The sequence below is a fragment of the Scyliorhinus canicula genome, chromosome 12 (assembly GCF_902713615.1).
Source record: "Scyliorhinus canicula chromosome 12, sScyCan1.1, whole genome shotgun sequence".
NCBI lineage: Eukaryota > Metazoa > Chordata > Chondrichthyes > Carcharhiniformes > Scyliorhinidae > Scyliorhinus > Scyliorhinus canicula.
Window position 1 is genome coordinate 113,108,239 of NC_052157.1, and position 21,833 is coordinate 113,130,071.

Here is a 21,833-nt window from a genome sequence, read left to right on the forward strand (position 1 = left end):
AGTGGACAGGAGCAAACTTTTTCCTCGGTGGATGGGTCAATGACTAGGGGGCATAAATTTAAGGTAAGGAGCAAGAGGTTTAAGAGGGCATGTGAGGAAAAACATTTTTACCCAGATGGTTGTGGGACTTTGGACCTCGCTGCCTGAAGGGGTGGTGGAGGCAGAGACCCTCATAACATTTAAGAAGCATTGAGATGTGCACTTGCGATCTCAAGGGTATCGACCAAGTGCTGGAAAATGGGATTAGAATGGTTAGGTGGTTGTCTTTGACCGGCGCAGACATGGTGGGCCGATGGGCTTTTCTGTGCTGCATGATTCTATGACTTCTACAAGTTAACAGTTGCAGAAGACGCTATGGGGAGGTTTTCATTTTTAAAAATTCAATCATGGACATGAACATCACTGGCAAGACCAGCATTTATTGTCCACCCTAATTACCCATGAGAAGGTGGTGGTGGTGATCCACCTACTTGAAATATTGCAAGTTGTGAAGTGTGGGTACACCAATTGGAGAGTTCCAGGATTCTGGCAGTGATGATGAAGGAATGGCGATATATTTCCCAATAAGGATAGTGTGTCACACAGAAGAACTTCTACAATCGGGGATGCTCACACGTGTTTTTTAAGTGGTAATGGTCATGGGTATGGAAGGAGCTGTAGCGAGTCGCTGCAGTGCATCTTGTAGATGCTACACCCTGCTGCCAAGGAGGTATTAGGGCAAATTAACAAAATTTGTAGATTCTAAGGAGCATTGTAAAGGAGGAAAGAGATTTAGGAACATATTTCCTAATCTTGGGGCCTTGACAGTTGGAGGCACACTGCCAATATAAGAGCAAATGAAATGGGGGGAAATGGGGAATGCCCAAAAGGCCATAATTCGTGGGGAAGGGGCACCCAGGGGGACACTGGAGGATGCTGTAATACTGGACATGATTACAGAAATGGGGAGAAACAAAACGGGGAGAAACTAATAGACATTTCAAAGAGTTGAACATTTTTTAATTGATGCTAAACTGGGAGCCAATATCGGTCAGCTTTAGATTGTAACCTTTCTTCTTTATCGTCGACCCCCTTTGTTAAACATTACATACATGTTTTGCCTCAATACAAACTGCTCCCCACCACCAAGCCATCTGTCTTATATCCTTAAAAGTTGCTTATTTTTGTTGCAATCTCTTATAGATCTCACAAATTCTCCTTCCCTTTAGTTCTGATGAAGAGCCAAAGGACACAAAATGCTTTCTCTCCTATCGATGTTGCCAGAGAAGCTGAGATTTTCAAGCATCTTCTGTTTTTGTTTCATGTTTGTGGCAGGTAGAACTAGGGAGAACAGTCTAGAGTGTGTTGAAAAAGTCAAATCTAAAGCTAAAAAAGGCATGGATGCAGGTTTCAATGGCAGACAAGCTGAGGCAAGGGCAGAGTTTGGCAATGCTACATGAGGAGGAACTAGGCGATCTTAGTGATGATGTGACTATATAGTAGGGAGGCACGGTAGCACAGTGGGTAGCACTATTGCTTCACAGCTCCAGGGACCCAGGTTCGATTCCCGACTTGGGTCACTGTTTGCGCGGAGTCTACACGTTCTCCCAGTGTCTGCGTGGGTTTCCTCCAGCTGCTCTATTTTGCTTACCCTAACAGGGACCGGAATGTGGTGACTAGGGGCTTTTCACAGTAACTTCACACTTGTGACAATAAAAGATTATTATTCTTCCAACAAGTCCTGAAAGACGTGCTTGTTAGGTAATTTGGACATTCTGAATTCTCCCTCAGTGAGAGGGAAGCATTGAGATGTACACTTGCAATCCGAAAGGCGGAATGTGGGGACTGGGGGCTTTCCGCAGTAACCTTATTGTCGTGTTTACGGAAGCCTACTTGTGACAATAAGGATTATTATTATTTCAGACTCAAACAGAACACAGAGATTGTGGACAGACTGCTGACAGGGAGAGGGGCAGAGCTGGCGGAAATGGAGTCGACTCGACTGAAAACAGTGGCTTCTATCATCCTAATTTTTTTTGGAGATTTTTAAAATTACATTTTTAATATTTCATACAAAATATAAAAGACACGAACCATAACAAACATTCTTTAAAAAGATTCCATCAGCAAACACGTTTCACAAAGACGTTCATCTCTCCCCCCACCCTCCTGAAAAAACCCACCCCCTTCCCCTTAAACTCTAGCAGTGGCTAATTCTTTGAAATACACTATCAATGGTCGCCATCTTCAATAAAACCCCTCAATCAACTCTCTCAAGGTGTATTTGCCCTTCTCGAGGCACAGAAGCTCCATCAAATCAACCAGCCATACCGAGCGCCTTTGGCGAGCTGCCAGTCACCAGCCCAATAAGACACACCTCCAAGTCACCAACGAAAAAAAGGCCAGGAATTCCGCCCCTGCTCTCATGTACAGCTCCGGCATGTCGGAGACCCCAAGAATCGCCACGAGTGGGCAGGGTTCCACCTCCATGTGGTGAATGTATAAATACTGATAATTCACCAGTATACTGTATTACATTATACTATGTTATTAACCCTGTGGGCTCCATCTATGGGCCACTGTGTGGCTTCACCCACAGGGGGAGATGTGGAGCATGTAGGGCAGGGGTGGGCAAACTACGGCCCGCGGGCCGCATGCGGCCCGCCAAAGGTATTTCTGCGGCCCACCAAGTCATTAAAAAAAAAAAAAAAAAAATTTTTCTAAAAAAAATTTTTTTTTTTTTTTAATTTTTTTTTTTAAAGGTTAATGGGTGGGGGGGCTGTTGGATTACTTACTGGCATAGGGTGGATACGGTGACTTGAGTAGGGTGATCATTGTTTGGCACAACGTCGAGGGCCGAAGGGCCTGTTCTGTGCTGTACTGTTCTATGTTCTATATGAGGCGCCCAGAATCATAACCGGGTGAAGTAATTATTTTACTTAATATACTATGCGGCCCTTTGTGAATTGTGAATTTCTGAATGCGGCCCTTGCACGGAAAAGTTTGCCCACCCCTGATGTAGGGGCTCTGCCCCTTATAGGAAGTATAAGTGCAGCTGACCTGCAGGACCGCCTTCAGTATTGTACCGGTCGCAGGCAGGCAAAGTTGTAAGCTGATTAAAACCACTGTTTACTTTGACTCGAGTCTCCGAGTGAATTGATGGTCGCATCAATTTAATCAGCCTAAAGAACAACTATGGAGTCAGCCCTCAAACCTGACAGACTGGACCTCGATCCACAGGCGGCGGAGGCGAAATAAATTTTTTCACATTGGTTTCAAGGCCTACCTGGCTGCGTCGTCGACACCATCTGTCACGGACGAACAGAAATGGAGTCTCCTCCACGCACGGGTGAGCCATCGCATTTCTGCCCAACTCGACGAAGCTACCTCCTATACGGAGGCCCTCGCGATACTCGAACACATCTACATGCAGCTTGTGAATGAAGTCTACGCGCGACATATCTTCACTAATCACCGCCAGCACCCCGGGGATTTGCTATCTGCGCAACCTCAAAGCCCTCGCACGCGACTGTAACTCAGGCCGTTACGGCCACTCAGCACATGGAACTCGTCGTCTGAGACGTTTACGTTGCGGGGGTCAGGTCGAACTATGTGAGGCAGCACTTGCTCGAAAAAGGGGCCGAGGACCTGGAGGACACGTAAAACTGGCGACCTCGCTGGAGGTCGCTTTTCAGAGTCTCACTGCGTTCCCAGCCGATCACGCGACCCCCTCGTGGGCCCCCGACCAGACACTACGCCAGGCCTGCACCGCGCGGCCGCCCGCCCACCACGGGGAGCTACCTTGCCATTTTTGCGGCCAGCCTCAACACCCCCCGGCAACAATGCCCGGCCCGCAACGCGAACTGCAGCAGCGGCGTGTGAAAAGGACACTTCACAAAGGTCTACCTGGCCAAGCCTAAACACTCAAACTCGAACACACAGACTCGATCCACTGACTCTCAGGCCCGCAGACCCCGTAATGTGGCAGCGTGTCTGCCGACTCCGCACAACACGTGCAACTCACGGGGGCCGCCATCTTGGACATCCTCCCCCACGTAGCCGGCATCGTGCGATCCATGGGGGCCACCATCTTGGGTGCCATCTTCCTCGCCGCCCGCCACATGCAATCAATGGGGGGCGCCATCTTGGCCACCACCCGCTACGCCGCTCGACGCATACGACCTGCACAGACAGTCATCGCGGGGCCACCCCTGCATCGCCGACCACCCTCAACTCAGTGCAGTCACCTTGGATCAGCCATGACCCAAGCATCTCAAGAGCTCCGTGATGGCCGTCCAGGTTAACGGATACGAGACGCCTTGCCTGTTCGACTCCGGGAGCACCGAGAGCTTTGTTCACTCGGATCTGGCAAGATGCTGTTCGTTCCCGATATCCCAACGCAACAAACAATTTCCTTTGCCTCTGGGTCGCACTTAGTACAAATCCACGGGCGCACTACTGCAACCTTAGCGATACAGGGCGCCGAGTATACTAATTTTCAATTGTACTTCCTCCCAGACCTCTGCTCTCCTCTCCTCTTAGGACGCGATTTTCAGTGCAATCTCAGGAGCCTAACTCTTAGTTTTGCGGACCCATGCCCCCCGCTCACCATATGCAGCCTCGCAACACTAAAAATCGACCCCCCTCCCCTCTTCGCGAACCTCACCGCTGACTGCAAGCCAGTAGCCACTCAAAGCAGGAGGTATAGTATGCAAGACAGGGCATTTATTAGGTCCAAGGTCCGGCATCTCTTGCGGGAAGGAGTCATAGAAGCCAGCAATAGCCCCTGGAGAGCTCAGATGGCGGTTGATTACAGCCAGACCATTAACCGGTTTACACACCTTGATGCGCAACACCTTCCCTGGATTGCAGACATGGTGAATCAGATCGCGCACTACCCAGTGTTCTCCACGGTGGACCTGAAGTCTGCATACCACCAGCTCCCAATCCGCTCGGAGGACGGGCCGCCACTACACGGCGTTTGAGGAAGACGGCCGACTTTTTCATTTCCTCCGGGTCCCCTTTGGCGTCACGAACGGGGTTTCGTTGTTCGAACGAGCGATGGACCGAATGGTGGACCAGAACGGGCTGCGGGCCACGTTTCCGTACTTGGACAACGTCACCATCCGCGGCCATGATCAGCAGGACCACGATGCCAACCTTCACAGATTTCTCCAAACCGCCCAAAAACGTAACCTCACTTATAACAAGGAGAAATGCGTTTTCCGCACTACCAGGCTAGCCATCCTCGGCTACGTCGTGGAAAATGGGGTCCTAGGGCCCGACCCTGACCATATGCGCCCCCTCCTACAACTCCCTCTCCCTCACTGTCCCAAGGCCCTCAAGAGGTGCCTTGGATTTTTTTTCCTATTACGCCCAGTGTGTCCCCCAGTATGCGGACATAGCCCGCCCACTATTTAAGGCCACCCTTTTCCCACTGTCAGCCGAGGCTCGCCAGGCCTTCAACTGCATCAAGGCGGACATCGCCAAAGCCGCCATGAGTGCGGTGGACGAGTCTGTCCCCTTTCAGGTGGAGAGCGACGCATCAGATGTCACTCTCGCCGCCACCCGTAACCAAGCAGGCAGGTCGGTAGCGTTTTTTTCACGCACCCTCTCCACCTCTGAACTTCAACACTCCTCGGTCGAAAAAGAAGCTCAAGCCATCGTGGAAGCTGTGCGGCACTGGAGGCACTACCTCGCTGGTAGGAGGTTTACCCTCATCACCGACCAAAGATCGGTTGCCTTAGTGTTTGATAACTCGCAGCGGGGTAAGATCAAAAATGATAAGATCTTAAGATGGAGGATCGAACTCTCCACCTATAATTACGATATAGTATATCATCCTGGGAAGCTCAACGAGCCCCCAGATGCCCTGTCCCATGGCACATGCGCCGGCGCGCAAGATGACTGAGTACAGGCTATCCACGACGACCTCTGCCACCCGGGGTTACCTGGCTTGCCCATTACATGAAGGCCCGCAATCTGCCCTTCTCCACCAAGGAGGTCAAAGCTGTAACCAGGAATTGCCAAATTCGTGCGGAGTGTAAATCGCACTTCTATCGACCAGATAAGGCCCACCTGGTAAAGGCTTCCCGGCCCTTTGAACGCCTCAGTATTGATTTCAAAGGGCCCCTCCCCTCAAATAATCACAATACCTATTTTCTCAACATTATAGGTGAGTTCTCCCGTTTCCCGTTCGCCATCCCATGCCCCGATATGACCATCCCCACCGTTATCAGAGCCCTGCAGTGTCTTCACCCTGTTTGGTTTCCCCATTTATGTCCACAGTGACAGGGGCTCATCCTTCATGAGCAACAAACTGCGTCAGTACCTGCTCAGTAAGGGCATCGCCTCGAGCAGGACTACCAGTTACAACCCCAGGGAAAACTGGCAGGTGGAGAGGGAGAACGCGACGGTCTGGAAGACCGTCCTACTGACCTTCCGGTCCAGGAATCTCCCGGTTTCCCACTGGCAGGAGGTCCTCCCCGATGCGCTCCACGCTATTAGGTCCCTCCTTAGCACAGCCACAAACCAGACTTCTCATGACCGCTTGTTTGTCTTCCCTAGGGGAACTACCACAGGGGGCCTCGCTTCCATCCTGGCTGAGGACACTGGGTCCTGTCCTCCTCCGGAAACACGTTCGAACCCATAAGACCGACCCCCTGGTAGAGAAGGTCCAGGTCCTGCACTCGAACCCACACTATGCATACGTCGAAAACCCCGATGGCCAGCAGGATACCGTCTCCCTCCGAGACCTGGCGCCCGCAGGCTCCTCCACCACTACCACTAAAGTACCCCCACACTATACCCTGCCCAACCTCCCATGTCCTGTGCCCCTGCACCTATTTGGTTTCCGCGCTCCCTTCCAACCGGCACACCAGTCCGCAAGAACGAAGCTCCGGAAGAACCGCCCCCGGGCCCGCACCGGACCCACTTCCACAGCCACCCGAAATGGCTGCAACACCAGGGCTTCGTCGGTCGCAACGTACGATCCGGGCGCTGGACCGACTGAATTTGTGAACCCGTCACCCCCATAGGACTTAATTCTTTTTACAGGGGGTGAATGTGGTGACTGTGTAAATACTGTTAATTCACCAGTATACTGTGGGCTCCATCTATGGGCCACTGTGTGACTTCACCCACGGGGGAGATGTGGAGCATGTACGGGCTCCGCCCCTTACAGGAAGTATAAGAGCAGCAGATCTGCGGGACCGCCTTCAGTATTGTACCGGTCGCAGGCAGGAAAAGTTGTAAGCTGATTAAAACCACTGTTTACTTCGACTCGAGTCTCCAAGTGAATTGATGGTCGCATCACTCCACATTCAGGATCGCCGACATGAGCGTCAAAAAAGGACCCCCAAAATTCCACCAGCCTGGACAAAAACATGTGCGTCTGATGTGCAGGCCCCCTTGAACAACACTTGCACCTATCTTCAAAAACGCAGCTCATCCTCACTTTAGTGAGAAGCTCAAAAATCTCCCTTTAACTCAATGAGGCTCAGCCTTGCGCAAGAAATGTTGTATTCACCCTCATCAACGCCTCACACCACACCCCTTCCTCTAATATCAGCCCCAACTCCTCCACCCATTTGCCTTCATCCCCTCAACCAGACTCAACTCCTAATAAGCTTCCATTCTCAAGTTATACCCAGGGAATCACCTGCATGTCTTGTCTTTATGCTATCTCTGGTATCTGCCAAAGGTCTATCCTTGGTCCCTTTCATCGACATGCTGCCTCTTGGCAACATCATAATTTGAAACATCTCATTTGAAACTGCGAGCACCAGCGTGAGTTATATGGTCTCATTTCAGACTGAAACCTGTTAGTGGGAATACACAGCATGCCCCTATTCAGCCAGGGTGATTAACTTGAAATCCACTGTCATCCGGGACACTCTTCTTTGACCAGCTCATTAGAGAGTCTGATGCCCTCTTTTGTGAATAAATAGGAGATCGGTTGCATATCAATAACATGGCTCTGTTCATTTGTATAAATGGGAGTGGGAAATCAAGCAGCCAAGATAATGATAATGTGTCCGAGTCTGGACACCCCAAGTGAGAACCTTTGTTTGACGGGTTGGGGCGGAGCTCAGAGAGAACAAATCCTGTTTGAACAGGTGAGGTAAAGGATTTGAAAAGCCAGAGAGAGGTTATGGAACTTCACGAACTGCAGAAAAATTGCTTTGCAAATGCAAGTATTACTTTTGCCTGACTGTACAAGTGGAATGGAAGCTGTATGTTCATTTGAAGTGCTGATTAATGGGAATTCAGGTATTAGGTTAAGAAACTACATGCAATCTGTTATCGCTGGGTTTAAAAGTTTAAATATTGTTTTAATAAAAAGTTTGTTTATAAAATAACCAAACCCTATTTCTTATGTTATTACTCCTGGAACGAATCGATCTTTTCGCACCGCCGTAAAAGTTCAAAACGCTATGGTTCTGGTCGAATATTTTAGCCACTGTTGAGCTGACTAGGCGTTCATAACAAATGCAAGATGGCCACCAATTTGGGAGGTGACAATACCTTTGAAGACTTGCAGGAGGTTGGAGATGGTTTACATGGGCAGTGTGGTTAAGGGTTGTTTTTTTTGAGGAGAGGGCTCTTGATAGCTGATTTGAAGGAGATGTAACAGTAGCAGAGGAGAGAGAACCGTTACTATTATCAATTAACATCGGAGCCAGGAAAGGGAAATTGGGTCTTCAGCAGTTTTGTATGACTAGAGCCTCGAGATCAAGAGGTGGGTCTCATTGGCAAGATGAGCTTTGAGAGGGCATGAGGGGAGATAGGAGTGAAACTAGAAGATGATTAAATTTGTGGTTATGGCTGATCACATAGATCATCAAGTTGTGCACTTTGACTGAAGATGGTTGCAAACACTTCAACCAGTTTTTCTCTCTCGTGCTGAAATCTGCCTTCACGGATGGGGATATTCACGGAAGCTCATTTTCCTGTTAGTTGTTTAATGGTCCATTACCATTCACAACTGGATACGGCACTATTCCAGTAACATAACCACTGTGTTTTAGCAGAACATGGGAAATAGAAGCATGGCAGTTACTCCTTCAGCTTGTGTTACCATACAATGAGGTTGGATTGATCGGCACCGAAAGTCCATTTGCTCCCTGCCGTAACATCTCAAAACCTTCTTTAATAGTGAAAATTTCAACGCACCCAACCCCAGAAGTGCTTTATTGGCTGTTAAGCCCTTTGGGGTGTCTCTCGTTCATAACAGGTAGCAAACAAGGGAAAATCCATCCTTTGTTTATGATCTTGTTTCTTTCCCTTTCCCATGTCTGAACACGACACTTTCCCACCCTCGTGTCTCTGACTGATTCTAGTTTTCTCTCATTCCTCCCCCCCCCCAAACTAGATAAACGTCACAAAGCAGCATAAAAAAAATGTTTTAAACCAGATCTGAGCTTGTGTTGTTGTTCAGTCATTAGATATGGTGTGTGCATTGCCCTCATTCCCTTCCTTTATCTTATGTGCTCTGGTCTCCAATATTCTCAGCACATCACCATTATCACGTATCATCCCTAGACACATCATACTGTCCCCATCCTGCCTGTTATCCCTTGTGTTTGATCATTGTTGATCATTCTATCCTTTTACACTCCACTCTCCTCTTGTTCCTTTCCCATGTTTTTCCTCTGCCCTGCCCTCACCCTTTTTCTTCCTTCTCTGTTCACCTTCTTCTCCACTTTACTCCATATTCCTCACCTTGCTTCCTTTCACAACATTGTTCCCTTCTTCCTCCACTACATCACCCACGCCACGCCGCAACTCCCCTCTTTTCTTTCTTCCTTCACCACATCACCCACATGCTGCCCCCTCCTCCCACCCCAATGTTCCCCCCATTCTGCTGCTTTACCCCTAAAGGGCAAAAACAAGAGTTCCTTGAAGGAGACAAGTTTGTTTAGGTGACAAAGAACAAAATCAGCAGTTGGCAGAGCAGAAGTTGTCAAATTTATTTTTGTTACTATCTTGCTTCCTCACCCACGTTAATAAACTCCACAATATTATTAAACTAACAGAGGTGGCAAGTTAGTCTGTTTTTATTAAAAGTAGGCTATTTACTGATATGGCAGCACCAATTGCTCACAACAAACTGATCCTCAGAACAACCCAGAAACTGGTAAAAAAAAACAATCACATGAAGTCTGAAGAGTATAAAACAAAACACATTTTGCATTTGTCAAAGTTAGTCAGTAAACACAAATGTCACCATTGGGACACACAAGTTGCTCCAATTAGTTGCACTCTTGCAGAGAAACCTTTGTCAGATGAGAAGGAATTTGGAAGGTTTTGAGCAAAACTACAAATGATTTCTCCTTCCCTCCCTCCCCCCCAAACCCTTATTTACATTATTGCAAATTAAGCTCCACTGGGTATTTTGTCAAGTTGCAAGATGGGGAAGTGCAGGGAGCTGGGCAGGAAATGACCTTAACTGAAGAGAAGAGCAGGTTAAAGCAATCTGTCCATAGTGATTGAAAGAGATCCCCGGTGGGTTATGCAATCATTGAGTATGATTGCAGGAACCCAACAACAAACTAAGCCCTGCCTGCCCAATTGAAACAACTGGCAGTGCATAATCTGTTCTTGGGTTGGGAAAGAAATAAAATTCAAAGAGTAAGTGAAGAAATTAATTATCCCTCTCTATTTTGCCCTTTTGTCCATCACATGCACCAACTCACGCCAGGGTATGGTTCCACAGTGTCTTGTCCTAGTGACCATTCTCCAGGTGTTTAGATGCTACTTCATTGGTGTGGCAGATAAGACATCACAACTAAATCCATACATACCACCCACAGGTGAGTGCGATGAGGTGCAGGAATGTCCAAGGTCAAGTAACGTTGAGACCATCTATAATAACCCGAATTGCAGCTTGACTGTGACCATCTAGCATAGTACAGACCAAAGATCAAACTATACATCTAAGAACCACACCAAGTCATCCATTGGACCATCAGGTCGCAAAGAGGAAAAAATATCTTCTGTAAAGTTTTACCTGAATCCTGGTCTTCCGAGTAAACCGTGTTCCATGCTTTATTATTTAATTTAAGCTCAAGAATCAAAAGATCAGGTTATATACAAATGCATTTGTATTTTCAAACGTCATTCCAAATTGACGTACTTTAGGGGTACGTAGAATTCAACCAAAATAATACGGTATTTCTGTTGGTTGTCAGAAGTCTTGGTGACTCCAGATTAAACACGAATCATTGTGCTTCATACTTTGTTGTGTAAGGTAGTATCCCCCATAAGAACTGTGGATTGCACATTCCCATGGCCTCGAATACAGAGAAGTACAGCACCACAGTAGCAGTCATCAACATGTGTCACAAAAAAAGGAGTGTTAGAGAAAGTGGAGACAATTGCAGCACCTCCTTGCTTCAGTCTTCCTACTAGGCATGTCTACAAGTGTATACATGATACCAAGCACAGAATTCCAATGTGCCAATATCGTTCATTCCCCATGACAAAGTCTTGATTACAAGTCTAAAATTTCTTGGAAAAAAAGTACCTAAACCTCAAATTAGAGATCTTCACCCTTTTGCTTTGCGCCATTGGGCTGGAGATTCAAATTGATCAGTATGATGGAACAAGCTTCCTTTTCTTGATGCACTCCCAAATCCAATTCGCAGAGACACATTTAGCACATGTATTACTTTTCAGGTCACCAATCACATGTGTTGCTGTCGCCAGGTCATATTCTGTAACCAAGTCTCCATCGTATGCAATGAAGTAGCGGCGGAGTCTGCTGAAGTCTTGCACTGATGCAGGCAAATAAAGTTTTACTCCTGTAAATATGTTCAGCAGGGTCTGAGGAAAGATGATATTTTGTAAATACAGGAGGTCTCACAATTTTTAGAAGCCTTTGAGCCAGTCCTGCCCTAGTTTCAAATATCTACCATCAATTAAAAAAGTTAGCATCCAGCTAAACTTCAGACCAGCAATTACTACCTGGGACTTTCCAGGGAATTGGAGAGTGGCAAATACGAAACCTTTATACAAGGACGGGTTGAAGGACAGTCCTGGTAGCGACAGGCCAATTAGTTTGATGTCAATGGTGGGTATGGTTTGAAAAACATAATCATGGGGGAAAAAAAACACAGGCACTTGGACAGGTGTGAGTTAATTAAGGGGAGCCAGTATGGTTTTGGACTAATATAGCTGACTTCTTCAATTAAGTAACAGAGAAAGTTGGCAAAGAGAATGAAATGGACGTTGTCAAACACTTTCTTAAAATCCATATCAACAAAGCACCACCCATGGCCGGCATGTGGCGCAGTGGTTAATACTGGGACTGCGGCGCTGAGGACCCGGGTTTGAATCCCGGCCCTGGATCACTGTCTGTGTGGAGTTTGCACATTCTCCCCATGTGTGTGTGGGTTTCACCCCCACAACCCAAAGAGGTGCTGGTTAGGTGGATTGGACATGCTAAATTGTCCCTTAATTGGAAAATAAAAATAAATGGCTAGTCTAAATTTTTTTTTTTTTTAAACAAAGTACCATCTAAAAGGCTGGTTAATGTATGGAATATGAGGGTCAGTGTGAAGTTGGATAATAAATAGCCAAGGAGAGAAAAGGTAGACTTGTGGCAAATGGTCATTTTTCAGGCTAAAGGATGGTAAAAAGTGGGAATTTAATACGGAGAAGTGTGAGGTGGTGCATTTGGCAGAAGGGTAAGGGAGAGGCAATATAGGTTTAACGGCACTGTTATGAAGAGTTTGCGAGGGCAAGGAAACCTGGGGTACATGTTCATGGATCTTTGAAAATGGCAGGACAGAGAGCGCGGTTAGCAGACATAATGTAACAAGTAGAACTGAATTCATGGTATGTCTTTATAAACTGTGGTGTTACGTTAATATTGCTTGCTTTGCTCACTTCTTTTTACATCTCGTTAAAAATGTGAAATCTTGAGACATTGTGAATCACAGAGTGATTTCTCTAAACGTTAACGGTCCCCAACAGGAATGGAACACAAAGAATATGGGATCTTTGGCTTCATAAGTGGAGACACTGAGCAGGGAAATTAAACTGAACTTTTGTAAAGTCCTGGTCAGGGCACAACTGGAGTATTGCACCCAGTTCTGGTCACCACACTTTAGGAAGGATGTGCAGAGGGTATTTACCAGAATGTTTCCAGGAATGGGGAATTTTAGCTACAAGGATTAGGTTGGAGAAGGTGGGGCTAGTCTTCTTGAAGCAAAGAAATTTGGAGGGGAGATTTCACAGAGGTGTAAGGGTTAAGACGAGTTTGGACAAGAGATGCAGGGAGAATGTGAGGAAGAATTTAATTTAAACACAGCGATTGTTAATGACCTGGAGCCCGCTGCACATGAGAATGGTGGAAGTGGAGACAATGAAGATTTCAAACGGAAATTGGATGGGCACTTGAATGAAACAAACAAGTAAGGATAGAGTTAAAGAATGGAAATGTCTCGATTGCTGCACAGAGAGCTGGTTTCAACTCAAAGGGCTGAATGGCCTCCTTTGGTGCTGCAAGTGGCTTAAATGTTTCTTTACGTCAATCCAAGGCATTAAGCAAGGTCTGCATCTTATTCATCATTTTAATATCACCCCAGCTCCGTAGTTTTGCATTTAACCAGCACTTGAATGACAGTGAGCAATGTGAGGCTCCAATGTTTCCTGACCAGTAATGTTAAAGCATGTTCAATAAATAGCTTAACAAAAAGACAGAGTAAAAAACATTTATATAATCATAAAAGCAACATTCATATACATATTCACTCCAGATTATAAAACTACAAATCTTACTATGGTTCACAGTATATTAAAAGGGCTAGGCTAAATTCAGTGTTATGAACACTGGAGAGATGAGACACTTTTAAACTGAATTATTATTTTTTTAGTTTTTCCAATTAAGGGGCAATTTAGTGTGACCAATGCACCTACCCTGCACATCTTTGGGTTGTGGGGTGACATTCTTCCCATGGAAACGCATGGAGAATGTGCAAACTCCATATGGCCAGTGACCCGGGGCTGGGATCAAACCCGGGTCCTCGGTGCTGTGAAGCAGCAGTGCTAACCACTGCAACACCGTGCCGCCCTGCTAAATGTGAATTAATAGTATTCCAACGGTTTGTGTGTTTGATACATGCATAAATCCATCACTTCAACTAAATGTCTGCATTTTAGGTTACCCGTAATTTCACGTTAGTTAAGTTTCTATTCGCCAACTGAGAAAATACAGGCTTTATTCATTCTGTAATTATTGCAGACCGACGGCAGTTCTGTGTCGTCAAAAGAGGCGTCATGAGCGACCACGGCCAATTGCGGGAGGGAAACTTCTCTAGTTTAAGAGAAGATTCTGCCGCCCTCCAGATTCTAGGAGATTCATTCCGGCATGGCCAGGGGAAGAGCAGGCGGGTGGTGGATTGATGAAACTCTCCAAAACACTAGGGAAGCACCTGGAGACGGTCACTTGAAGTTAATAATTGATGAAACGGGGATATGGGAAGCCACTAGGAGCTGGGGACAACTATGGACTTTTTGTTACAAGGATTATACTTCTATGGAGGGTGCAATGTGTGATAAGTGTACAAGGGGAAGGTTCCTTTTTGTAGTTTAAAATATAAGCTGTCTTCAAAAAGAAAATCATGTTTCGCCAATAGGGAGCTTTTAAATCATTTGTTACAGTAAAAGTTTTAAAATGTGACATCTTGTGTCATTCTTTCAGCTATCAACTGGCACGGTGGTGCAGTGGTTAGCACTGTTGCCTCACAGCACTGAGGACCCAGGTTCGATCCTGGTCCTGGGTCACTGTCCATGTGGAGTTTGCACATTCTCCCCTTGTTTGCCTGGTTCTCACCCCCACAACCCAAAAGTATGCATCATAGGTGGATTGGCAACGCTAAATTGCCCCTTAATTGTAAAAAAGAAAGACTTGGGTACTTCAGCTTTTTTTAAAAAAAGCTATCAACTGGAAGTTCAAATCTCTTTTTATAAGTTGTGTGTTTCTGCAGGATGGTTAAAAGTTAATTAAATGTATTAGGTAATACTTCAAGATACATTGTAGCTAATTCACTCAGAGAAACTTGATACTTTCCTCAGTTCTACAGCACAAGAAACAGAGCATAAATTTCAGAGGAAAAATAAGTTTGCTGGGAAACCTTGCTCGAGCAAAGATCCTTTTATATATAACATAAATAGGACAGCACATTAGGCATGCCTGTTGCAACATCAAGAAAACATCCGTGCTGGGCACATGAAGCAATCAATTTGTTTTTGCAAGGCTTCATCTACACAGCATAATAAAAGATATATAACAGAACATAAGAGCTCTCAGTGATTTCTAGAAACCCAACGGATGAGGAAGTACAATGAAAGTTCCCCAAATGGCTATTGCCACATAACCACCATGACACTGTGCTATGATTAAAGCCTAGCAGTGAAAGTGCAGGACACAGCAATATCTTAGTGACCCAATGTGAATTGAATCACAACTCTGGGGCGAAATTCTCCGACCCCCAGCAGGAATTGGCGGGGGCGGGAATCACACCACTCCGATTGGCAAGGCCCCTGCAGCGATTCTCCGGCCCGGATGGGCCGAAGTCCCACCGCTGGGAGGCCTCTCCCGCCGCCGAGGTTTGAACCACTTCTGTGGCGGTGGAATCGGCGCCGCGACCGGGCCCGGGGGGGCGGGACGATCGGACCCCGGGGGGTGCCCCATGGTGGCCAGGCCCACGATCGGGCCCCCCGCTCAGACTCCGGGCCAATGCCCTGGGTGCACTCTTTCTCCTCCGCCGCCGCCACGGCCTCCGCCTTGGCGGAAGCGGAAGAGAAACCCATTACGCGCATGCGCCGGTGGTGATGTCACCGCCGGCGCATGCGCCGACCGGCGAAATCCTTTCGGCCAGCCCCGCTGCCGGGCGGCGGGCCTGAAAGGCCGCTGGCGCCGGTTTTTTGCGCCAGTCTTCTGGTGCCAACTGCTCCGGTGCGGGGCTAGCCCCCAAAGATGTGGAGAATTCCTCACCTTTGGGGAGGCCCGACCCCGGAGTGGTTGGCGCCACTCCCCTACGCCGGAACCCTCCGTCACGCCGGGTAGGGGAGAATCCCACCCCACGTTTGACTTGAACAATGCAGGGCTTAAAGAAATACTCCAGGAAAAGTTATACAATACCGTTTATGGTAAACGGCCGAGTAAAGACTTTTATCTTAATGCCTTAATGAGTCAGGAGCAAGATTTTTTATTTTTTTTAAAACTTAAAAGTACCCAATTCTTTTTTTCCCAATTAAGGGGCAATTTAGCGTGGTCAATCCACCTAGCCTGCACATCTTTGGGTTGTGGGATGAGACCCACGCAAACACGGGGAAAATGTGCAAAGTTCACACGGTCAGGGTCGAACCCGGGTCCTCTTATGTTGAATAACCCACCAACATTTACCATCTAGGTTGACATGAAGAAAGGTGATTTGAACATGGCCAGTGGCTGTAGAACACACTGCCAGTGAGAGAGAGACAGAATCTTCAGGGAGAATATGGAGACGTTATATGAAAAAAAACATTAACAATGTTGATTGGCTGATCAGACGTTCGGAGCCATGGGCAGCAGCAAACCTGGGCTGCGATTCTATCGTCCCGCTGTGCCAGGCGAATCTCCCACTCTTCCCGGAGAATAACGGGACAGTCCCCTTAAACGGGGTTTGTGCTAGATGCTGAATGGAGCATGATGCTCCCGTCCTGCCGCACTGGCCGCAATTTGGTTCATGCCTTTGCTGGGCATGAACAAGACTCGCATGTTTAAATGCGTCTTTAAACTCATTTAAATACGCTCAGCCCGTTTGAGGCTGGGGTCTCCCGACTTCTGGGATTCACCACCCCCCATCGATGAGGCGCGAGGCTGGTGCAAAATCAGTCCTGATCTCCAGACGTGATGGAAAGGGTTCAAGAGGCCAATGGATGGTCGGTTATTATGCAGGGCAGTGGCCCTTCCATGGCATCTTTCATGGCCATAATTCCTCTCAGGTTGCACCTCTTGACAGTATCCATTGGCTTCCTAGCACTACCCCTTGGCAGCACCGGGTTGGCACTGCCAGTGTGCCGGCGGCACTGCCACGCGTCGGGGGCCGAGAGGTTATGACCATGAAAGGTGGGAGAGGCCTTAAACGGAGAGGTGCCCTCAGCAATCCCAGACTGGGTATATCACTCCCACTTGGGAGGGAGGGGCAATACCCTGAGCTGGCGTGGATTGATTTGGGGGAGGGGGGTTTGATGGGGACATTTATTGATGGGGGTTGGTTGCCCCTCCGGAGTCAAGGGTTGGGATGTTGCCCATGTCTGCAAGGGGGGTGGCCGGTCTTTAGTTTCCCACTCCAGAAACATTTCTAAGTGTGGGAGAATTAAGTGAAAATCTCACCAAGTTCCAGAAAAATGACTAAGTGTGGGTGGAGTGTGATGGGAATCACTCCCGAATAGCCTGTGGGGTTCTCGCCAGTTTTCCTGCCCAAAATGATTTGTGGTCAGCCCTATCGATCTTAAAGCAGCATAGGAAAAGCAAGTAGGCACCTCGAGCGTGTTCAGGCAGTCAATGAAAGAAGCTAAATCGGTTAATTGGTTCCAAATCCTTTTACCCTGGGCTTGCAACAAAAGCTAATCGATCAATAATTTAAAATTATTAATTGAACATTATCTATTGCTTTTCATGGAAGAGAATTCCCCCTTCTATCACCCCTTGCATGAGCATTTCACAAGTTCTCTCCTGCCTAACTCCGATTCTAAAATCATGGACTCCTCCACCAGGAATCCTTCCTATCAAATCCTTCCAAAATGTTAAAAGCCTTGTTAAGGAAAGTGGATGCAAGGCACTGTTGGAGCCCATAGTGTAAGGATTGCAAAATAAAAGGCAGCACAATGAATATTGCAAATTCCGAGCAGGACCTCTTCCTTAAAAACAGCAGAGTACCTGGTTAGGAGAAGAAGGCAGAGTTGGACTGGAAACCAAAGTGCCATTACTCTTTTTGACCCCAGATGATTTGATCTGTTGTGGAAAATAAAACATAGGTCAAGTTAAACAGGCATAAATATGGGCGGCATGGTAGCACAGTGGTTAGCACTGCTGCTTCACAGCGCCAGGGACCCAGGTTTAATTCCCGGCTTGGGTCACTGTCTGCGCAGAGTCAGCACGTTGTCGCATATCTGCGTGGGTTTTCTCCGGGTGCTCCGGTTTCTTCCCAGAAGTCTCGGTTGACGTGCTTAAGTGAATTGGACATTCTGAATTCTCCCTCAGTGTACCCGAACAGGTGCCTTAGTGTGGCGACTAGGGGATTTTCACATTAACTTCATTGCAGTGTTAATGTCAGCCTACTTGTGACAATAAGGATCATTATTATTATTATGTCTTAATCTAACGTATTCTTTCTCAGGATCTGAAAGCGGAGCAAACTCCTTACATTCTTTCTTCCTTCCAGCACTCTTCCTAAGTCTGAGAACGACTTTCAGTTCTGCTCTGTCTTACTGTATTCTATTTTTTTCCAATCTTGGTTTCTCAACCTGAAAACATCTGCCAACTCAAGAACCTCACCAAGCTCAAAATTCACTCAAAAGGCAGCATTATTGGATCTTCCTTTCCAATTTTCTCCTCTCCTCTGGGACTCGTTGCTGTAATATGGTTTCACATGCACCAGCCAGTTTCCAGTGTCTACCTTACTCAGAGTCTTGACACATATTTGGCTCTGCGAATGTGATGCTGGCATTTCAGCCAAGCCAGATCTTATCATCTAAATCTAACACACACACCCACATTGGAGAGGCACGGTGACACAGTGGTTAGCATTGTTGCCTCACTTCAGGGACCGGGTTCAATTTCGACCTCGGGTGACTGTCTGTGTGGTGTTTGTATGTTCTCCTCATGTCTGCATGGGTTTCTTCCGGGTGCTCCGGTTTCCTCCAACAGGCCAAAGATGTGTAGGCTGGGTTGTTTGGCCACGCTAAACTTCCACTTGGGATCCAAAAGGGTAGGAGGTGGGGTTACAGGGATAGGGCAGGCTGTGGGCCTGAGTGCTCTTTCGGAGGGTCGGTGCAGACTTGATGGGCCAAATGGGATTCTATGATTGGGTTTGGGAATGCTGACTAACTACTCACCTCTCCCCAAACATAGCGACGCTGAGCCCTTAATGGTGCCATGAGATTAACTAACTCTATACAGAATGAGGAGAAAACTGGAATATCACCTGTATGTAGATCTTAAAAATGTATATTGTTAACAGCTGGATCAGTGTATGCCCACAGAGAAAACACAGAGAAAACACTTGGGCCAACACAACCCAGCAAAGTCTGTGGCCTTTTCTCCCTATTGAATAGCTCATGATCTCCCATCAGACCTCCTGAATGACAGCACAACTACAAGTGGCATCTCAGGCACCAACTCCAGTCCCGTCTAAGCACCAGAGGGCAGACTATAAAATGCAATCACTAACACAATACACAGGAACAAATATTTTATTGAAGAAATGATTTTCACCTTCTTTCCATTCTGTTCAATTGCTGGTAACTTCCTCTTCATTCCTTTTCCTGTTGATGAATCTGAAGTTTCAGGTGGCAGTTTTTTAGCTAAAATGGTTTCAAACAGATAGACAAGACATTTTAAAAGAAACAGTTTTGACTGGGACGGGTGGAATCTGCGTGGTTAGTAAAATGTTCCATCTTTTATAGATGGGGGGCTGGATTCTTCGTTTCTGAGCCTAAGTGTGGAGGACCTGTGGGAGTTTAGTTGAACAAAAAAAGTCAGTGCCGCCCCTTCATGATCCTGCGCCCGGCTAGCAGCCACGTTACGGAAAACTCCCACTATATAAACAGCAGGAGAATGGCCGGGTCCGTGGCCGCATATGTGCACGGTGATGATCTTCAATGATTGTGCTGTAAAACATGACGCTTGCCATGCGCGGACCAGACCTGCCAGATAGTGGCTACCCCCCACCAGTCACCCCAGCCTTTGTGATAGCCCCGCCGGCCAGCAGCACGGCTCCCGCCCGACTGTGGCGGCGCTGGACACAGTCCGCAGCTGCCACGCCGAGTACCCGACCGCAGAGACCACATAGATCATACATCATAAAATTTACAGTTCAGAAGGAGGCTATTCGGCCCATCGAGTCCGCACCGGCCCTTGGAAAGAGCACCCGATCCAAGCCCATGCCTCCACCCTATCACCGTAACCCAGTAAGCCCACCTAACATTTCTGGACACTAAGGGCAATTTATTATGGCCAATCCACCTAACCTGCACATCTTTGGACTGTGGGAGGAAACTGGAGCATCCGGAGGAAACCCACGCACAGACGGGGAGAAGGTGCAAACTCCATGCAGACAGTGACCCAAGCCGGGATTCGAACCTGGGACCTGGAGCTGTGAAGCAACTGTGCTACCGCGCTCACCAACATGTCAACTGCGCGGTCGAGAACTCGGCCCATCGGGGGCGGACCTTCAGGTGACGCTCTAAGGCCGTCTGAATGGCGCGCGACATGCGATGCTATTTCGCAGGGGGCAGACCACACAAAACCTCCGTCAAACAGGCGCCGCCACCGATTTCAGCATTGGGGAATGGAGAATCCCGCCCCAGGTGTATGAACTGGAAATGTTCAATTGTCTGCTGGTTTCCATTACCCCACCATTGGATATAATTAATTAATTTCCACCTTTAATAAAAGTTATTTTAGCAGCTATATTACTCGTGTCATAAATTGATGCAAAGCTCTAATTACACAATTTACTTAAATTCAGTGCTGAGGGATGCTGTGTTGTCAAAGATGCTGTCTACGGGTAAAAATATTAACCAGAGGATCGATCTGCCTTTATTGTTGCTGCTAAAAGATTGCACGACATTATATTGAGAGTAGGACTTTTGCCTGGAGTCCTGACCAACATTTATACCTCAAGCAATATCACTGAAACGCATTAGATGGAGTTGGATACTCCGGTCCCCCAGCCACATGTCTTTCGGTGGCGTGTCATTTGCTATCGGCAGGATTCTCTACTCCCACCACTTGTCAATGGGATTTCCCATTGAAGCCACCCCACCGGAAAACCCGCGAGCCAGGATGCACTGCTGACAGGAACAGGGAATCCCAAAGGCCAGAGAACCGGCTGTGATTAATTTAATTATTGTTTGTGGGACCCTGTGAGTGCAAACAGGCTGCCCCATTTCTAGCATTAGAATGGTAATTAAAAGTAGTGTTATGGGCCAGGGTTTAGAAAACCCCAAAGTATATCATGGAGTTCATCTGACCAACAACTATTATTTGTTTTGGTTACGATGAGCACAAGGGCCTGCCTTTCAGGTGTTATTCAACAGAGGCCTTAAGCACTTTTGATCAAAAACAAAGTTTATTCTACGAATTTACAGCTACAGTACTCTATGTATAACCCTTAATAGATTCCCCCATTAAACTGTTCCAATTTAATAACAAGATCCCATAAACTAGAAAACCCTTTTCAAAGGTGTGGCCCAGCACACAGCACTCAAGACCTGGTATGGATACTACTTGTTTCCTTCCCAAAACAGCACGTTTGAATTCCTTCCAGAAAAGTTATTCCTTTTCATGTTATCAAGCAGTCTGGAAACAGCTTTTAAGATGCAGATAAGAGGAAAAAAAACCTTCTTTCAACCTGTGCTGTACAAAACCAGTTCAAACTTAGAGCGAAAGTAAAACTCAGAGCCACAGCCCAGCTCCACCCCACAATGACATCACTGAAGCCATGTGATAAGACAAAAACATTTCTTAAAGGGACACTCCTGTGACCGTCGTCAATGGCTGTAAATCGCTTTGGGATGCCCTGAGGTCATGAGAGGCGCTTTATAACCAGAGTCTCTTTCTTCCATCCTGTTCTAGA

At 47.1% G+C, this 21,833-nt stretch overlaps 1 protein-coding gene across 3 annotated transcripts in view; it reads right to left on the reverse strand.

Annotated features, from left to right (window-relative positions):
• Positions 1-9,925: 9,925 nt before the first annotated feature.
• lig3 (ligase III, DNA, ATP-dependent) overlaps positions 9,926-21,833 on the reverse strand; it is an 88,387-nt gene continuing 76,479 nt past the window's right edge. For all 3 annotated transcript variants that reach the window (XM_038813791.1, XM_038813793.1, XM_038813792.1), the window contains exons 19-21: positions 19,469-19,557; positions 17,912-17,986; positions 9,926-11,805 (exon numbers count right to left, since the gene is read on the reverse strand). In XM_038813791.1, coding sequence (XP_038669719.1) covers positions 11,572-11,805; positions 17,912-17,986; positions 19,469-19,557 — 398 coding nt within the window. In that variant the 3' untranslated portion in view covers positions 9,926-11,571. The remainder of the gene's footprint in view (positions 11,806-17,911; positions 17,987-19,468; positions 19,558-21,833) is intronic.